General features: G+C 45.0%; 2 protein-coding genes across 7 annotated transcripts in view; both read right to left on the bottom strand.

Moving 5' to 3' along the window:
• Window positions 1-2,701, bottom strand: part of TRMT11 (tRNA methyltransferase 11 homolog) — a 40,728-nt gene extending 38,027 nt beyond the window's left edge. For 3 of the 6 annotated variants that reach the window (XM_059700265.1, XM_059700266.1, XM_059700267.1), the window contains exon 1: window positions 2,589-2,683. Coding sequence is in view for 2 of the 6 variants with exons in the window: in XM_059700261.1 (XP_059556244.1) it covers window positions 2,589-2,660 (72 nt within the window). In the remaining 4 variants the exon portion in view is untranslated. Of the gene's footprint in view, window positions 1-2,588 lie in introns of all 6 variants that reach the window. The other 3 variants (XM_059700261.1, XM_059700262.1, XM_059700264.1) reach the window with 2 other exon arrangements.
• Window positions 2,702-9,712: 7,011 nt separating this feature from the next.
• HINT3 (histidine triad nucleotide binding protein 3) lies at window positions 9,713-19,908 on the bottom strand. Its single transcript, XM_059700260.1, has 5 exons — window positions 19,507-19,908; window positions 15,737-15,854; window positions 15,334-15,403; window positions 11,666-11,792; window positions 9,713-10,105 (listed from the first exon to the last, which is right to left on the bottom strand). Exons 1-5 carry the CDS (start codon window positions 19,678-19,680, stop codon window positions 10,073-10,075), a joined length of 522 nt encoding a protein of 173 aa, XP_059556243.1. The 5' UTR covers window positions 19,681-19,908; the 3' UTR covers window positions 9,713-10,072.
• Window positions 19,909-20,215: the final 307 nt, after the last annotated feature.

The following is a 20,215-nucleotide window of genomic DNA, read 5'->3' as shown; positions in this document are numbered from 1 at the left end:
GGTACTCCAGAATTACCTTTTTATTACACAAATGATTACTAGTCACTTCCTGGCTTAAAAAGAAAAAAACACTTTGTCACCTCCTGACTTAAAAAGGAAAAAAGAGTCAATGGCTCCCATTTAACTTAAAATTAAATCCAATGGTTACAAAACACTCCAAAATCCGGTTCCTACCCTCATCTCTATCCTCACTGCCTACTGCTTCATCCTCCCTCCCCACACCTCCCCGCCCCGTGCCAGGCCACCATAATCACCTACCCTGCGTCCGCATACTTGCTTGTTTCTCACTCGTGGGCTTTCCAGCTCTCTTCGCCCACAGGACATCTCCTTTATCAATTAAGATCTAATTAAAGTACTACTCGCTCAATGAAACTCTATGCCCTTGCACCCCTGTCTCGCCCATACACCCTCCCGGCAGAACATTAATTCTGAATGACACAATCTGTCTTTATAAGTCCTGAGGCCAGTAAGTTGAGCACAACCGAAGAAAATCACAGAATCTGGCAAAATTACAAATACCGGCTCTTCGCCCTCGGCCGAGTGGTCCGCATTGCTCTGACGCCTGTATTCTTCTCTACTCAACTGTTTAACTTGTCAGCTCCCTGTTTTGCTCTCAAAGGTTATTCCAAAGTTTACTATTTCCCTCAATTTCTCCACAAAACTGCTGTGTTCCCCATCTCTCAAGTAAATAACCTTGACTCACCCATTACCTGGAAAGCAGGCCTTGGGGCAGCTACCCCGCACCCCATCCCTTGCCCACTCTTCATTTCTACTGAAAGACCAACACCTCCTCCACCTGTGACTTTATATCCATTTCCCCGTCTCTTCAGCCTATTAACTAGCCCATCTCTGGGGGAAGGGGTCCTCCCTTGACCCTAGGTCCCTCAAACTATTAACCAATCTTACGTTCCCTTCTTATGCTCTATCAAGCTCTAGTTAAGAGCACTATTCTATCTTCCCTTCCTCATCTTTTGTGACCATTAAGCCAAGCAATCCAACCCCACCCCCACACCCCCCAAAAAACCTACACAACAGCTAGAGTAAAATTCCTAAAACTTCACCCTTCAGTTTTCTGTGGCCTCTCACCCTTCCTGTTGTGACACTTGCCTAACTTCATGGTCTTCTCTTCTCGCTTCTTAATAGGTCCAAGCACCTGTATTTGGCTCGCCATTCTTCTGACACTACGCTTTCTCTGAAAAATTTCATTTTCTCTCCTAGTATTCCTATGCAGAAATTCCCAAATATTTACTACCGGTCCAGACCATTCTATCATGGCCTATGCATACTCATGTATGTATTCACTGCCTTCTGGTCATCTCCACCTGATGTTACACGTTATACAAGCACATTAACTTGAGCGCAGCCAAAACTTAAAGCTTACATCTGGCTATGCTCTCTATGTTAATAAATAAAGACACCCTTATGTCCACCCCAAGACTCATCCTTGATTGATCCTTCCTCCCCCCGACCCCCACCCCTATTCAATTGACTATCATGCCCGGATCGTTTCATCACCTATGTTGCCCGTCTAGTCCATCCTTTTACCCCTCGCCCTAGTTCAGGCCTTCTTACTCCATTAACAAGGCTACTCCAACAGCCTCCTACCTGGTCTGATTCTAGACTTACTCCCCTCAGATCTATCCTCTGCGCTGCTGCCAAAGTGCCTTTAAAAGGGAAGTCTGATTCTGATTCCCCCGCTTCCTGACTTAACGTTCTTCAATCAATTCCCCTTCCAAGCTCCCCAGTGCTGAAGGCTTTGGGTCTCTAGTCCCTTTCCACCTCTCCTGTCCTCTTATCATTACTCTCGGCTGCGTATTTTGTAATCCGGTAATAAGAATAGCTTGTAATTCTAATTTACTTATTTCTCTTCTTGACCTGGTTAACTGCTACTCATCCCTCAGTTGCTATTCATGGAAACCATCTCAAAGGCCCCCCCCCCCACACACACTCAGGTGGATTAGATTCCCTTTCAGTATGTTCTCCTATTTCCCTGCGCATCTCTCTAGCACAGCACTTACACCGTTACTTCAAAACACTGTGTTGATGCATCTGCTCAGCCCTTGACCTAAGCGGCAAGCTGGGTGCGGATGGACACTACCTTTGTCACCATCGCGTCCCCAGCGTCCTGCATATTCAATCGCTGGCACTCTGAGCGTGTCTCGTGAATGAATGAATGAATGAATGAATGAATAACACGCTTCCCCGACTTCTCCATCAACTAAGCTGCACCACCCCCGCCGCCACCCGCTCCCCCCGAGTGCGCCCGGCCCGTCTGAGACGGAGACGCCGCACTGACCCCGCTGTCGGCCGGCTCCCCCCGCCCACGGGGAGCTCCGGGTTAGAGGACCGTCCCGTTCGCCCGCCCACCTCCGGCCCCGGCCCCGAGGAGAGGAAGGAGTGAAACGCCGGAGGGGCGGGGAAGGTCTGTGTCGGACCCCTCTCACGCACACCCTGCACCGCGGGGCTGGGAGGCGTGATGCCCGACGAGCACGCCCCCCTGCACCCCAGCGTGCTCGGCTCCCGCCCCCAGCACCCCACCCACCGCGCCGCCCCCGGAGTCGGAAGTTGTGGAGAGTCCGCAGGCTCACCGGCAGGCGGAACTCCAGATGCTCCTGCGCCATGAGGAGCAAGTACCGATTCAGGGAGGACGGCAGCGCCATGGCGGCCGCCAGTGGTGCGCATGCGCCGCCCCGCGCGGTGTTCCTCCCCCCCCCCCCCCCCCGAGTCGTTTCCGCCGCAGCGGGGCCTGGAGGGCCGGAAGCGGAAGCTCCGAGGGGCGGGCGCAGTCCCGGGATCCTCACCCCGCGGCGCGGGAGGAGCTGTCGCTGCGGCGCGCCCTCAGGCGGAGGCCCCGAGTTGGAGTAGCCGGGAGGCGCTGTGTCCGGGGCTGGTGGCGGGGAGACCCGCGGCCCCGCGCCCTCCCGCCGGGGCGCCCCGCCACTCGCTCTGTACCTTTCCCAAACCCGGTTCCCGGAAGCGGTTCTGAAACGTCCGCTCCTCGCGCAGACATCTCTGGCCCGCCAGGCTCTGGGACTGACTTCCCTGAACCACTCACTCACCATTTCCTATACTTCCTGCATTTTTGCAATAACCTTTTAAGGATACATGCTTTGTAAGCCAATTACAGTAAACTCTGGAGGGCCAAGAACATCTCTTATGTTCATTCTGTGCCTCAGAGAAAGCAAAACAGTGTCCTCCTCGGTGTCAGCACCAATCACTTGGAGGTTGTGATGTTAGCCCGCCCTGACCGCAGCCGACCGTGTGTTAAAACCATGATGGCAGCTGCTTCCAGCTGTTCGCTCTAGCACATTCGCCGTAGCAGTCAGCACATATAAATTTTAATAATTTGCATGTTACAGGTGTATGTGCAGTTGCTTTTGAGCGCACGGGATCCTTCATTGAGAGCTATTTTGCATTCCACTGTAGTAAGGTGCAAAGTACAACAGGGTCGGTATCCTACATCTGCGCATCCTGTGCCAAGAAGGTAGCTGATGCTTAGCTCGCGATTAAGAACGTAAGCTGTGGTGTTAATCTTAGGTCCAGACCTCGGTTCCACTATTTACCACTGTATGTTTGTAAACAAATGTCTTAGCCTCTGTTATCTAACATGTAAAAATACTGCCTCCTTCAAGGGATTGTTAGGACCAAGCGAAGTACTAGTAATGTACATAGTGTTTAATATAATACCTGGCATATTGTATGGGGCTGATAAATGGCATTTAAGGATATTTATTCTCATAAGAAATTAACCCTGCACAGGCAGGCATTAGGGTTAGTGTGAAACTACCTTTGAGACACTCACAGCCTGGCCTGTCCAATGTTTTTCGAGTTTACTAGAGTAGTTAAGGAACCACAGAAGAGTTTGGACTTTGGAAGCTGGTGTTCAAACTAGAATCTAGAAACTTCCTATTTTTTTTTTTTTTTTTTTTTTGTACTGAATGAGGCAAGGAGGTTCATTGTCTTCTGGGAACTTACCCAAAGCTGGATCCCTGCTTCATCCACCAGGGCGGAACTCTAAGAGACTTGGCTCCTCCCTTGAGAATCACTGTTGTTCAAGCATGGAAGCCTCTGGTACACTGTTGATTATTTAAAAAACCAGACACGTTGCTGGGAAGTAAGGACCGGAAATTGGAGAATGTTGTGTCGTGTTATGATTATAACAAACCACTACAGTGTTGAGACTAGTAGCACAGAGTCAGTGAAGAAAGGAAATGAGCAGAGTTAAGTTTCCAACAGCAGGTGTCATGTGTAATGTCAACACTGCTCATGCATCTGTATCAGATGGAGCACCTAACACCTGAAAAGGGATTGGGTATCACAGAGAACCATAGGGATTTGTGCGCCAATGAGAGGGAGAAAGTGTGTCTTCGTATTAGTTACTAAAATAGAAGAATTTGCAATGAGTAAAAGGGGGCTTTTGAACAGTTTGGAGAATAAAATTTTATTGGAAGAAATTATATAAGAACTATGGAACAGAAGGGTCTCCAGCATCATCAAGCTTAATGGAGAGGATTCAGGAAGAGAAGGGGAGGACACCAGGTGCTCTCGGGAAGCAGACCTGAACAAGCTGGGACTCTGAGGCACCAACTCAAACTTCAGCAGCTGCAGTTGATTTAAGTGTGACTCTGCTCCTTGAGATTAAACTCCCACCTAGAAGTGGAGCAAAGTAGATCTTGTCCTTTGGTCAAAAGACTCTCCAGAGCAAATCAGAAGCCCTAATTGCAATTTCAGCCCACTAATTTCTTACCGGTGAAACAGGTTCTGCACAGAAAAAATGTGAATGACAATGGACTGGAGATTCAGTCTTCTCTCATAGTCATTCTTAAACTCTAGTGCTGCCACAATTCAAATAAATCAAGGGCCATACATTTCCAGGCAAATGTAAGATTCAGCCTGATTGAGCGAAACTGTTCTGCTGCTGGCTGAAATAGAAAGTTTTCCAAAAAGAAGCCTAACCCAGGGCCTGCCAAAATTAGGGATGCCTTTGCTCTTTGGGCCAGTCCTTAATTTTACTTAAGTTGATTCTTTTGTTTACAATGAGACTGAGATTGCAAGATACCAAGTTTATTTAAGCTGAATCAGAGATGTTTTTTATACAGGGTGGGGCAAAAGTAGGTTTATAGTTGTGAGTACATGAAACAGTTTATTCTTATTTATTAATTATTGTACTATTTTTCATATGAACAATTGTAAATCTACTTTTGTCCCATCCTGTATTATATTGCCAGAATAAAAGCTAATTCGTAAAAATTAGCATACTTTTTTTAAAATGTATATTTTATTGATTTTTTACAGAGAGGAGGGGAGAGAGATAGAGAGCTAGAAACATCGAAGAGACAGAAATATCAATCAGCTGCCTCCTGCACACACCCCCTACTGGGGATGTGCCGGCAACCAAGGCACATGTCCTTAACTGGAATTGAACCTGAGACCCTTCAGTCCGCAGGCCGATGCTCTATCCACTGAGCCAAACCGGTCAGGGCAAGATACTTTTTTTAAGAATTATTTTAAGTTCGATACTACTTAAAACATTTTAAAGCAGGTTTTGAAATAGCTTTGTGTTGAGCTAATGTTATAGATAGCTAGAGAGTTACCAAATTCTTAAACTATTGAAAAGGCTGTGTAAATTTTAATTGCAATTATTTCATTATCAATCTTTACAAGTAAAATAAAACTGACCTAAAAGTGTGAGGTTCCAAGGGTTTTTCAACAAAGAAGAAAAGTGTACTGTGAGAGTATAAACTTATATGAATTAAATCAACTGGCTAATCACATTTTAAAAAAATATGTTTTTATTGATTTCAGAGAGGGGAAGGGTGAGGGAGAGAGAGATAGAAACATCAATGATGAGAATCATCAATTGGCTGCCTCCTGCATGTCCCCAACTAGGGATCAAGCCCGCAACCCAGGCATGTGCCTTGACCAGGAATAGAATCATGACCACCTGGTTCATGGGTCGATGCTCAACCACTAAGCTACACCAGCCAGGCATACATTTTTTAAAAGGTTCATAAGTCATTGAAAAATCCATAAGTACTACATGTTATTACCATAATTGTCAATTATGTCATTGCAAGTTCGCATAGTACAACATGAAGCACATGCTGAATATTCCTTTTCTGTATCTGGTCATATTTGAACTGATTTATATAAACTTGTAGCTGCTAATCTATGTAGGTGCTCAGCAAGCTACTTAACAAAGCAGTGCTCAAAAACTTGTTAATCTAATTTTGAGAGTCCATGACCCCTACTCCTGAATTCCTCTCTCCACCTCTGATGAATAAAATGGAATTTAGGCATTCATGTCAATTGTAAAGTAAATTATAATGGAAGCAGAACACAAGAAAAAGTACATTTGGGTCTCAACCTAAAGTTCCACTGTCTTCCAGCCTAACATTGAGTCTTAAATACTCAATTCTACTGCCTCCTGCTCTCAAAAGTGTTTCCCTCTCCACAGCCTCTTCTGTAGACATTATAGCACTTAACACATTTAATTGTAATCACTGGTTTTAGCCACTGAAGGCAGTCCTTTCCCACTTCTATATTTGCTGATCTTGGCAATGACTAATACACGTTGAATGCTCAGTAAATGTTTGCTGAATGAATGAATATAATCCTTACATTCCTAACATCAATATTTTAATTCTTATGTTCACTTATATTCAAGTACATAGTACTAATATATACTGGCACAATGTAGGATTAGCTTTCGGTACCTGCTATTCTTCATTCACATAGTGATATTATTAATATAGATTAGCAACAAAAGGCAATTCCTAAAGAAATATGTCTCATAAAATAATACATCAATAAAATTACTATTGTGTTATTAACATACATTTTCTCATCCAAGACGGTCTCTCTCTACTTTCAAACCAGGATGTTTTCATGATTAAAACTAGATCTAATTACTTTTCTTTTTTTTTTTCTTTTTTTTTTAAATTAAATCTTTATTGTTCAGATTATTACATTTGTTCCTTTTTTTCCCCCCCCCATAACTCCCCTCCTCCCAGTTCCCGCCCCACCCTCCACCCTCACTCCCCACCCACTGTCCTCATCCATAGGTGCACGATTTTTGTCCAGTCTCTTCCCACATCTCCCACACCCCTTTCCCCCCCAGGAATAGTCAGTCCATTCCCTTTCTATGTCCCTGATTCTATTATAATCAACAGTTCATTCTGATCATCAGATTATTTATTCACTTGATTCTTAGATTCACTTGTTGATAGATGCATATTTGTTGTTCATAATTTGTATCTTTACCTTTTTCTTCCTCTTCCTCTTCTTAAAGGATACCTTTCAGCATTTCATATAATCCTGGTTTGGTGGTGATGAACTCCTTTAGCTTTTCCTTATCTGTGAAGCTCTTTATCTGACCTTCCGTTCTGAATGATAGCTTTGCTGGATAAAGTAATCTTGGTTGTAGGTTCTTGGTATTCATCACTTTGAATATTTCTTGCCACTCCCTTCTGGCCTGCAAAGTTTCTGTTGAGAAATCAGCTGACAGTCGTATGGGTATTCCCTTGTAGGTAACTGAGTTTCTTTCTCTTGCTGTTTTTAAGATTCTCTCTTTATCTTTTGCTCTTGGCATTTTAATTATGATGTGTCTTGGTGTGGTCCTCTTTGGATTCCTTTTGTTTGGGGTTCTCCGCGCTTCTTGGACCTGTAAGTCCATTTCTTTCACCAGGTGGGGGAAGTTTTCTGTCATTATTTCTTCAAATAGGTTTTCAATATCTTGCTCTCTCTCATCTTCTGGCACCCCTATAATTCTGATGTTGGTACGTTTGAAGCTGTCCCAGAGGCTCCTTACACTATCCTCGCATTTTTGGATTCTTTTTTCATTTTGCTTTTCCGGTTGGATGTTTTTTGCTTCCTCGCATTTCAAATCATTGACTTGATTCTTGCGCTCCTCTGGTCTGCTGTCGGGCGTCTGTATAATATTCGTTATTTCAGTCCGTGTGTGCTTAATTTCTAGTTGGTTCCCCAATATAAGATCGAGGGTCTTATTAGTTTTCGTGTAGATCTCATTAAGTTTATCGGCAGCTTCTAAACAGTTCTTGAGAGACCTTAAAAGTGTGGTTCTGAACTCTATTTCTTCCATTGACAATTTTGTCCTGTTTCTTTGTCTCCGCATTTTGTTATGCTTCCTTGGTGCACCCCCTAGTGGTCTTTGTTCGCAGTCTTATAGTGAAATCTTGATTGTTGTAGCTAATTCCAGGGAGGGTTTGACCTCCAGGCCAAGTGGCTATGAGAGTCAGCTATGAGTGTCAGCAGTGAGAGAACTTCTGTCCTCTAGGGAGGTGCTAATCTAGCCTTTGCCTGAGGCTATCCGGCAAATGCCTCTGTGCAGGGCTTGGGCGGGGCGGGTCGCACAGGATCAACAGGGTGGGCCGGAGAGAGCAGTTATGGCGGCTCTCAGTCCTGTCCCCAGGGGCTCTGCCTCTCTGAGTCCCAGCACCCGCTGCAAAGCTCAGAGAGAAAGCTGCACTCGCTCTGACTGAAGCCAGACAGTCCCGCTTCTCCCGTTTGAGTCTGGGTCCCTAAAGACTCGCCCGGATCTGGTGCTCAGAGTCTGCGACTCCCTCCCGATTGAAAACAACAACCGCGCCCTCTGCCGCCAGCCCGCTCCGCGCACTCCGCACCTCAGAATTTGACTTCAGCACTGCGCCTCCTCTGAGTGTCCGTGTGCGTTTCTCTTTCCTCCTAGTTGTAGGACTTCCACTCAGCCAGCGTTCCTGTGGTTCTGGGTGATGTCCCTTCCGTTTTTTGGTTTCACTTTTGAAGTAGTTGTTCAAAGCAGCAAACTCCAGCGTTAACCTATGCCCATCTTGGTTCTCCCGATCTAATTACTTTTCAATTCTAATTTTCCTTTGGCACAGCAAACAAACCATAAAACAGCAGTTTCTGCCCGTTTTAATAAATTAATGTAACTATTTTATCTTTATTTCCCACATATGTTCTTACAGGTAAAATTCCATTACAGTGAATTCTCTTAGATAGCCAAATTGATTGTTATTGCATTTATATATTATACAGATTTCATGACTAATTTATTACACAAATGCTAGGCTTCAAGAAGTAAAAGCCAACATCTGAAATCTGAGTAAAAAGTGACATATAGCCCTAGCCGGCTTGGCTCAGTGGATAGAGCATCGGCCTACAGACTGAAGGGTCACGGGTTCAATTCCAGTTGAGGGCACATGCCTGAGTTGTAGGCTCGATCCCCAGTAGGGGGCATGCAGGAGGCATGCAATCAATGATTCTCTCTCATCATTGATGTTTCTATCTCTCTCTCCCTTTCCCTTCCTCTCTGAAATCAATAAAAATATTTTTTTAAAAAAGTGACACATATAAATTCTATCAAGATCAGAGATCACTATGTAATACAGTACTTTACTTTGAAATATGTACAAAATTATGAAACTGTCAAGAGATAATTTCTTTTTTCTCTTTCATAATAATAAAAACTCCAACAAAGTACTTTCTATACCAGCCGTGGGCAAACTACAGCCCGCGGGCCGGATCTGGCCCATTTGAAATGAATAAAACTAAAAAAAAAAAAAAAAAAAGACCGTACCCTTTTATGTAATGATGTTTACTTTGAATTTATATTAGTTCACACAAACACTCCATCCATGCTTTTGTTCCAGCCCTCCGGTCCAGTTTAAGAACCCACTGTGGCCCTCGAGTCAAAAAGTTTGCCCACCCCTGCTCTATGCCCATTTATTCTTCATAATAAATCACTATTATAACTGACAATAATGAGAAATGAAAATACTTGAACTTTTAAAAAATACAGAGCCCTTCTTGATTAACAGAATTTGTTTTAATAAAATTTTATCTGTAGTATCTTATACCTTAGACAAGTAACCATTAAAACAAAGAAGACAATGCCAGAGTAGTCATATATTACAGATCTCAGGAAATAGACATTCAGAAAAGACTTAAGGCTACCCAGTAATAGCCTCTTATAAAACCCAACAAACCTTACCATTGTAATTTGATTTAAAAGGGACCAAAATATTAGTGTCTGTTGAGCCAAGAATAAGAAAATCTTCTACTGCTGTCATTTTCATGTTCTTAGTTTTTCAATCAAATAGTCAGCCTGTAATTTTAAAAACACAACATGTTTTTTATCACAAATATGGTAGCTGGTGTGAAAAATTCTACTGGCATCCCTATTATAATAAACCACAGCAGACTAGCTGGATAATACATATTCTCTTCCTAAAAATATCTTACAAAAAACCTAAATATAAGTGGAATCATATACTATTTGGTTTATTTCCCTGAGCATAATGTCCTCAAGGTTTATCCATGCTGTAGCATGGGTCAGAATTCCCCTCATAAAAAAAATCATTTTTCAAATACAGTGGACATATTATATTAGTTTCAAGTGTACAACATAGTGATTAGATATGTATGTACCTTAAGAAGTGTTCACCTCAGTAAGTCTGGTAACTTTCTGACACCATACATAGTCATTACAATATTATTGACTATATTCCTTATACTGTACCTTTATCCCCATGACTATTTTACAAAAATGTATTTTTAATAAGTTTTAATTATAGAAGCATGGCTCATGTAGAAAATTAGAACTACAAATACAAGAAAAAAATCTTGTTTTTAGTTACACTGATATTTTAAAGACCACACCAACTGTCCTACAAAATATCACACTATTTCATTTCAAATACACACACATTCCTTAAATATATTTTAATTAAATAAAATCATTTAAGCAAGTTGAAGAAAGAAAAAATAAGTTTGAAATATGAGGTTTCTAGAAATCAGGTGTTTTTGAATTTCTTATTTACTATTGACTATTATAATATGCATTAATTAATGGTAATTATTTAATTTACAATTTTATAATTACTCAGATATAGCAACTCTAGGTCACCTTATCATCATGGACACATAAAATAAGAGGCTGGTAAATCACTAGGCAAGTGGCCCTGGAAGGACCGAGTCATTGTTTAACCTGGACTGTCAGACCACAGGTCTATGAGCAGCTGAATTCTGTTCTACTTCTGTCCGAGCAAAGCAGAATTTTGCAATGTTTTAGGCTCAAAGCTTCAACCTCACATCTGGTAGTTGATGCTACTACTACAGCCCTTTTTTAAGAGTTTAAATATCAAAAATTACAAAATCTCAATTTCTACAATAATGTTGCTAATGAAGACAGAGGCTGCAGGTAACATTTATTGAGTACTTACTATTTGTAAGGTACAGTTTTAAGTGCTTTACATGTAAATTATTTTATAAATTCTACAGAAATAGGTACTATTACCTATATGCAGGTAATAAAGAACTTGGGCCTTAAAAATCTTAAGTAACTTGCACAAGGTCCCTCAAGTAATTAATGAAGCCAGAATTTGAATCCAGATTTGATTCTGGATTCTGAACTATAAATGCCATGATTCTTCTATATCACATCCTCTACCTGCAAGGGAGAGACTCAGCCTTAGCTTCTCTTCTACAGATCTGATGACCTGAAAAATCCCCCAAATTAAAAATATTATTTTGGATATGTGCAAGCAGTATGTTAAAATAGATGATCAAGCCTATAAAAGCTGTCTCCAAGAAAAGAAAAGCTACATAAAAAAAGACAAATATTTTATATACTTTTGTATGCTGCTAGTATAACAATAACACTTACTGTGATGAACCAATAGGAATTCGGTCTATAAACCAATTTTGATAAGAAGCCAAGCTGATCAACTGGTGCTATGACATGAAGGTGCAAGTGGGAAATGGAACAGAATGGTGGCATATGGAAACCCATTCTAAAACAGAAAAGTAAGAGATAATTGACAAATCAGTTCTACAATAGTTTTAAGCTATTTTTTCATGTTAAAATGCATAAATGTCAAAGAGATCCAACACAGGTTACCTAAGATAGATCTCCACTCAAACATCTCTTTTACTGTTTTTCTTTATACACTTTAGAGTATTCACAAAGTTCCTCTTCTTTTCATGTTTAAGTGCACAGTAACCTAAACTCTTCATCAAGAAGTTCTTACAGTATATCATGCCTTAGTACAACGGTTCTCAACCTGTGGGTCGCAACCCTTTTGGGGGTCGAGCGACCCTTTCATAGGGTTGCCTAAGACCATTGGAAAACACATATATAATTACATATTGTTTTTGTGATTAATCACTATGCTTTAATTATGTTCAATTTGTAACAATGAAAATACATCCTGCATATCAGATATTTACATTACGATTCATAACAGTAGTAAAATTACAGTTATGAAGTAGCAACGAAAATAATTTTATGGTTGGGGGTCACCACAACATGAGGAACTGTATTAGAGGGTCGCGGCATTCGGAAGGTTGAGAACCACTGCCTTAGTATGACCTTTATGAATTTGGAGTTGGCATTCCATCCTATCACTTTCGGCCTTTATCATATTAAGACATGCTAAGATATTTAATTATCTTAAGATATTTAGTTATCCTAAGATATGCCTCTTCAATGAAGCTAAATAAATAAATAATTACTACAGGACACTCAAGTATGGTTCCATTATTCCAAGACACAGCCAGTAGATGCCAAGTGTTCTCCTTTAATAAAAGTGGTAAATCATTTCCTTATGAACCAGGATTTTAGTAGTGAAATTAATTATGTATCTAAAAAAATTAGCAGTTGTTTCTTGTTTAACAATAAAAATTTAGATGACAATTATTCATATTCATTTGTTTTAAAATACATAAAAGAATTCTTTTGACTAATAAAAATTTTTTAAAATATGATTTAACCTCTTAAAAATTAATTTACAGTTTTGCAAGTCCACTTATTCTAAGTGGAAGAAGGCACAGGAGAAGTGCTATATTGTATCAATATAGGACAATGTAAGTCAGATATGCAACACATATTGAAAAGCTTTCACCACTACCTAGAAAAGGAGACTAGGTTTTCTCTCTATGGAATACAAATTATATAATGTAGAATCAAGTAATCCAAAAGCTAGAAGAGACTCAGCCTTTTTATTTTAAATACTAGAGGCCAGCACACGATTGAAATCACACAAGGAGGCGCCCCGCCTTCCGCTATGCAAGGAGGAACCCGGCGGGCCACGGGAGTCAGGCCTGACTGGCACCTCGGGTGGCTGGGACCCACGCCTGACTTCCACCCCAGGCCCTCCCAGCCCCCCAGCCTGTGTCCGCTCCGGGCCGCCGGAGCCACTGTGCCGGCTCAGGCAGGCCCTGGTGTCTGTCTCTGTCTCCGCTCCAGGGCCTCACCTGCGCACACAACCTCCTGTCTGGTCGTGACCCATTATGGCATCCTGGCCTAATGTGCATATCACCTCTTTATATGTTTAGACTAGAGGCCCGGTGCACAAAAATTTGTGCACTCGGGGGGTCCCTCAGCCTGGCCTATGCCCTCTTGCAGTCTGGGACCCCTCAAAGGATGTCCACCTGCTGGCTTAGGTCTGCTCCCTGGGGGATTGGGCCCAAGCTGGCAGTCAGACATCCCTCTGGCAGCCTGGCAGCCCTTGGGGGATGTCCACTTGCCAGCGGGGAGCAGGCCTAAGCTGCAGTTGGACATCGTTAGCGCTGCTGAGGAGGCGGGAGAGGCTCCCCGCACCACCACCGCTGTACTGGCAGCCATTAGCCTGGCTTGTGGCTGAGCAGAGCCCCCCCGTGGGAGCGCACTGATCACCAGGGGACAGCGCCAGCATTGAGCATCTGCCCCTTGGTGGTCAGTGTGTGTCATAGTGACCAGTCATTCCCAGTCATTCTGCTGTTAGGGTCAGTTTGCATATTACCCTTTTATTATATAGGATAGAGAGAGGCCTGGTGCATGGATTGGGGCCAGCTGGTTTGCCCTGAAAGGTGTCCCGGATCAGAGTGGGGGTCCCGCTGGGGTGCCTGGCCAGCCTGGGTGAGGGGCTGATGGCTGTTTGCAGCTGGTCACACCCCCTTCAGGGTGGGGGTCCCCACTGGGGTGCCTGGCCAGCCTGGGTGAGGGGCTGATGGCTGTTTTCAGGCTGGCCACACCCCCTTTAGGGTCGGGGATCCCCACTGGGGTGCCTGGCCAGTATGGGTGAGGGGCTGAGGGCCGTTGTCAGGCTGGCCAAGCCCCCCGACGATGGAAGCTCCCAGCCTCTCCTTTTTTTCTTTTTATTCTGCGATTTATTTACTTTCTATAATTGAAACTTTGTTGCTTTGAGTGGAGCTCAGAGCCTGCCGCAGAAAGCGGGAAGCTTGGCTTCCTCCATCATTGGGGCAACCAAGCCTCCTGCTTGCTCCAGCTTCATGGCTACCGGCCGCCATCTTGGTTGGGTTAATTTGCATATAGTCGCTCTGATTGGCTGATGGGCGTGGCTTAAGGCATAGCGAAGGTATGGTCAATTTGCATGTTTGTCTTTTATTAGTGTAGATGGGGAAGCTAAGATCCAAAAAGTTTAACAAACTTCCTAAAATCACAATGTTAGGGAGTGGTAGAGTTAGGACTTAGACTCCAGGCTCTTAACTCCCAGTCCAATGTCCATTCCTATAACAAGCAAGCACTCCTGTGACTAGGAGGGGAATGTACTGGTTTTGACCAAAGGACATCAAATACCATTTGTTCTTTGTCGTTATCACTCTTGGGTATTGCTTAACCATTTTCAGAAGATTTTCACACACAGTCTCACCTGAGCCTACAAGTAGGCAGAGCAGATATTATCTTGGAGAGGTTAAAAGACTTGTCTAAAATGACACAGCCAGTACAAGCACAGTACACAGAAAGCAGCATGGGTAGCATTAGAATTCAGGTCTCTCTGAATTCCAGTTCAGAGATGTCAGAGGCCATCTCCACTATACACGCCTTGGCACTGCTTTGGTCACACAGGAGAAGTCAGAAATATTTAAAAACAAAAAAACAGTTGCCAAATTGAACATTTTGTGCTTTTGCTCAAACTTTGACAAATGCCAGAGTTCAGCAGGCAATGAATTCAAGTTAACTTCATGCTAAAAGTATAATAACGTATTTTTAAACCATATAAAATATTTTCTAAGGAAATTCGATTTATACACAATTTTATAGAAATGCACATACTGAACAAAGAAAAGTGGACTCGTAACTATTCTAACTACCCACTGATTGAATATACTTGTCTGTCCAAACTATAAGTGGTGATTATTAGAAGATGTTGAGACATGAGAGGAAGAAGTTTTTTTCATTAAATTTACATTATCAATGAACCATACATTCACTTTCAGGAAAACTGCACTTAAATTATAAACTCGGCCAGCTCTGCTTTCCTTTCCCATGAGGAAATAACATTTCAGAAAAACCAACTATGAATATTGGTTTCTATATGGAAGTATACATACCTCACATTTTCAAAGTCAGTGAAATTATTCTTTTTAAGAATGGTTTTTCCAGCAGTAACCATGCTCTCAACTATAAAACAGGAAAGAAACTACATTACATTATAGAAGACATTAAGTTCACTAAAGTGTTATTAATCTTAACTTTTGGGGTCCTAGCCAAATTTACTTATTCCAGGGGGGTGGGATTAATTCTAACTGTGCAAGACTGGTACAATATCCGCAAAGCAAAAAATGTGATACAGCACATTAACAGATTGTAAGACAAAAATCACAAGATCATATCAATAGATGCAGAAAAAGCATTGGACAAAATCCAACACCCATTTTTGATAAAAACTCTCAGCAAAGTGGGAATAGAGGGATCAAGATGATAGGACCATGAAGAATACTGCCATCATCTTACCAAGTCCTATTTGCTCTTTCTTTAGATCTGTGCAGTTTCCAATATGCTGCTTTGTCACCACAAGGTAATGATGAGATGCTGCTGGTTTGATATCTTTAAAGCAAACTAGGTCTTCATCCTAAAGCAAAAAACATATCATTTGCCAGTGAATTTTTTAAGAATTAACTAATATGTCCTGGCGAGTGAGGGACAGTGGTTAGAGTCACTGAAGGGTCGTGGGTCCGATTCCCAGTCACAGGCACACAACTGGTTTGCAGGTTCAATCCCCAGTCCTAGTCTGGAGGCAACTAGTCAATGTGTGCCTCCCTCTCTCTCTCCCCCCTGCCCACCCTCCCTTCCACTCTCTCTAAACATCATTGGAAAAATATCCTTGAATGGGGATTTTTTTAAAAAAAGAATGACCTATTAATGTTCTGCCATATCTTAAACATCATAAATCTCAGTCTAATAGGAAAATGGTACTTAATGTTCTAACTATCACATCAATGTTTCTCTCTCTCTTTAAAATCAATAAAAACGTATCTTCAGATGAGGATTAAAAATAAGAAATATTGAATTCTGCAAAGTTAAGAAACTCACTTACCTCTTGCTAACCTAATTGTATATTTAGTAAAATAAAGAATGAATGAAAAGGTAGAGCTGGGTCCCTTCTGACTCTATTTTTTTTACCCCTACTTTGCAGGGAAACAACTTATTCTTTCTGCCTGTCAGGTGCTCCCTGCCTCCTCCTTCCCCTAGCCCTGTGGTCGGCAAACTCATTAGTCAACAGAGCCAAATATCAACAGTACAACAAATGAAATTTCTTTTGAGAGCCAAATTTTTTAAACTTAAACTATATAGGTAGGTACATTGTTATTAACTTAATTAGGGTACTCCTAAGCTGGCCTTTGCTAAAAAAGTCCTCAATCTGATTGAGGTGCGTTCGCTGAGGTCGACCCCTTCCAACTCTCCCATCCACACTCGTCTTGTATACTTGTTTCGTCTATCTTTTGTCACCCGCGCGAAATTTGCAAACGCGACTAGCACTAACCACTGCACAAGGAGGCTGCTGGCTGACTGGCTCACTCAACTCGGGCATGAATCCTGCGCGCCTCCCCCGCGCTGCATATCCCGTGGCCCGACTGACCGACACCCCCCACTTCTTCTAACGCCACTTCTTCAACATAGACTCGCCCAGGCCAAAAACCACTTCTGCGCACGGGCCACGAAGTTTCAATCGCACTGTAGTGGACGCCCGCACGTGGTATTTTGTGGAAGAGCCACACTCAAGGGGCCAAAGAGCCACATGTGGCTCTCGAGCCGCGGTTTGCCGGCCACGTGCCTATGCTCATGAAGACAGGAATTTGTTGTGTTTTGTTTACTGGCTCCAACAGTACCTGGAGTAGAGAAGGCACTCAAATACTGAGTGATGAATACGTGAATGAGTTCCCTCTTTCCCACGGACAAAGCTCTAACGCACCAGTCTTCAGTGCTTTCTGAAGCATTCTCTCCACCCCGACTCCTGTAGTCACCACTCCCTTCCCTCCTCCTCAAGATTGCCAGACTTCCGTCAAACGTTGCCTGTATTTGCTCTCTTCAATTTTCCATCCCCAGAGTCCTCTCAGTTCCTACAGTCTGCCTTCTGCCGCACCACTGCTGCAACTGGGCTCCTAGAGGTGAATTCATTTTGGGGGCAAAACCAGTTCTGATATAACCTGACCGCTCCACAAGCAAGTAGGAGAGTCACCTAACCCAGACTTGAGGATAGGGAAGGCTCTTCACACTCTCCCTTTTCTGAGCTTTCCTAGTTTTCCTTGTTTCTTGAAACCTTCTCTGTCCCCGTTTCAGGTCCTTGTCCTCTGCTTTTCCCGTATGACATCAGTTATCCTTAGGACTCTGTAGGCCCCCTCCCCCCTCCTTCACATACACTTCCTAGGTCAGCTCATTCCCCCTCTTGTCAGTTTCCACCTATATGCTGGCAGTTCCTATAATCTGGGCTGGAAATCCACATCTCTCCACTGTACAGACTAACCACTTACTGCACATCTCTACTTAGATGCCTCACACTCACCTCAAACTCCCAAACCGATCTCATCACTCCAGTACTTCCCACCACTCCCCTGGCCATCAGCTCTCCCCCTTAGTGCTAATCTTCAGGACCTGGGTCCAGAGTACCCTCGCCAGAAATCTGGAACGATCCTCGACTTGCCCCTTTCTCTTCCTCGTTCTCCCACACCGAAATCGGGGCTTCTCAACCTAGGCACTGCTGATATTTCGAGGCTAGATAATTCTTTGTTGCGGAGAGCTGTCCTGTATAATATTAGCAACCTTGGCCTCTACCCATTAGGTGCCAACAGTCCGCCCTGACCCCACAGCTGTTACAACAAAAAGTGTCCAAGGCATTGCCAGAAGTCCCCGGGGAACAATAGCCCGGAGTCAAGAACCACTGCTCTCCATCCCTCAACAAGTCCGGCCTGATTTACCTCCTAAGTATCTTTAAATTGACCCACTTTTCTTCATTCCTCCAAGAGCCTCCCCACAGGTCTGCATGCCTCCAGGCTGGTGCCAGAATGAATGACCTTTCAAAGGCCAAACCCCTCGGGGTCACTCCACCCCAGTATCAAACAGAGCGGGGCTTCCTGTCACTGTTCAGATGAACATAAAACTCCTTAAAATGAATCACAACACCCTAATCACCGGGGCCCCTGTGAACCTCGCCAGCCTCATCTTCCACCTCAGTCTCCACACTCTCCTTAGCCTGGGTTTCTGGTAGTTGCCCCAGGGCACAAAGCGAACCCCCGGGGTTCTCCGGACCTTATTGGCTTGCCTGGCCACCCCCTACTTGTTTCTACTCACTTTCCCTGGAAAGCGCTTCCCTGGGCCTTCAGATCTGGGCGAGGGGCCTTCCCACAGGCCTGCCAAGTCCTGCAGGTGGCTAAGTGCTCCGGCTCCGGCCATTGCAACCAGCCGTCTCCATCTCCTCCATCTCCATCTCCCCCCCCTTCCCCGCCATGGCGACCTGACCTCCCCCTCCTCCTCCTCCCCCTCCTCCCCCTCCTCCAGTCCGCAATGCATCCCACCCGTCAGGGTGTATACTGGACAGAACTGCCCTTTATCTCACCACCGACTCTCCAACACCAAGTACTTAGAGGGAATTCAATTTCACTTTAACAAGTGAAGGTATAATGAACTACAAAAACAAACAAACAGAAAACACCCACAATCTTTGGATCCTCTTTTGGATTTGCTAAAGGTGGTTTCTTTGAAGGCAGGCAGAACCGACGGAAGCCGCGTGTACCTGATGCCTGTTTTAAAATAAATGTGCACACCTTCCAGCCCATCGCGCTTGCAGGAGCCGAGCCCCCCTGGCGACCTGGCCTCCGACCTCCTCCCCCAGCCCATTTCCGGTCAGTCTGACAACCACCACCAACTCCACGGTCACTACGGTCCACGTGCTCCTCGTCCTCGCCTCGGTGTCCGTACTGGAGTGCGCAGACCAGGACGCGGGGTGCAGCAAGGCGGGGCCGGGGGCGCCCGGGGCAGAGGCCCAACGCGTGGTCCCCGCAGACAGGCAGGTGCTGGGCTTTATCATGTCCCCCGCCCCCCACCCCCACCCCCACCCCCGCCAGCAGCCAGGAGGCCAAGGAAGAAACTCCCCGGCTCCGAGCAGCAAGTCTGTCATCGGCACTAGGACACCCACCGCCCCGGCGCCCGCACTCGGCCCGAGTCCCGCTCCCGCTCCGCAGCTCCCAGGGCGGCCCCCACCCCGCCCGTCGCTCGGCGCCGCCCACCTCACAATACAGGAGTTCGGTGCCCGGCTCCTGCCGCCCCGCAATCCGGCAGAACACGCACTTGCTGTTGGAGTCCGATGACTTTGAGGCGACCTCGGCGGTGGCCAGTGAAGACCCCGCAGGTTTTGCGGTGGCCCCTGTCTCAGGGCTGGAGCCACTTGGCGCGTCGGCCATCGCTCCTGCCCGCCGCGGCCCAGCGCCTCGCCTTCTCCCGGACCGCGGGGCCTAGACCGAGCCCGCCTCCGGCACCTGCTCGCTTTTACCTCCAGGCGTCTCCTCTGGCCCGGCCCGGCCCTGGGCGGAGCTGCGTTGGGCGCACGCGCCGATCCCGGCGGACGCCACTGGGAGGGCGGCCCGGTGCTGGACCTCGAAGTCGGCGCCCGGCCTCGAAGCCGCGGCCACGAGGGGGCGCGCGAGTAGGACCAGGGCTCGACTGGGAGGAGCCGGCGGCGGCGGCGGGAGTGGCCCCGCCCCCTGCGTCTCCTTGGTAACGACGCACGACGCCCGCCCAGACGCAGGAGCCCGCCTCGCGTCGTGGTGACTCACCAGCGCGTCCTCATGCCCCGCCCAATGAGACCTGGTAGGCATCCTGGAAGGTCTTTCCACAAGCCCTCTGCTAGAGAAGACCCCCAGAGTGTACTACCCTGTCTTAAAACAAGAGTTTTCAAAAGTCCGTAGGTCTTAAGATGATGAACAAAACCCCAGAAAT

The sequence above is a fragment of the Myotis daubentonii genome, chromosome 6 (assembly GCF_963259705.1).
Source record: "Myotis daubentonii chromosome 6, mMyoDau2.1, whole genome shotgun sequence".
Classification (NCBI taxonomy): Eukaryota; Metazoa; Chordata; class Mammalia; order Chiroptera; family Vespertilionidae; genus Myotis; species Myotis daubentonii.
Note: the sequence above shows the minus strand (reverse complement) of the source record. Positions and strands in the feature narration are given on the sequence as shown.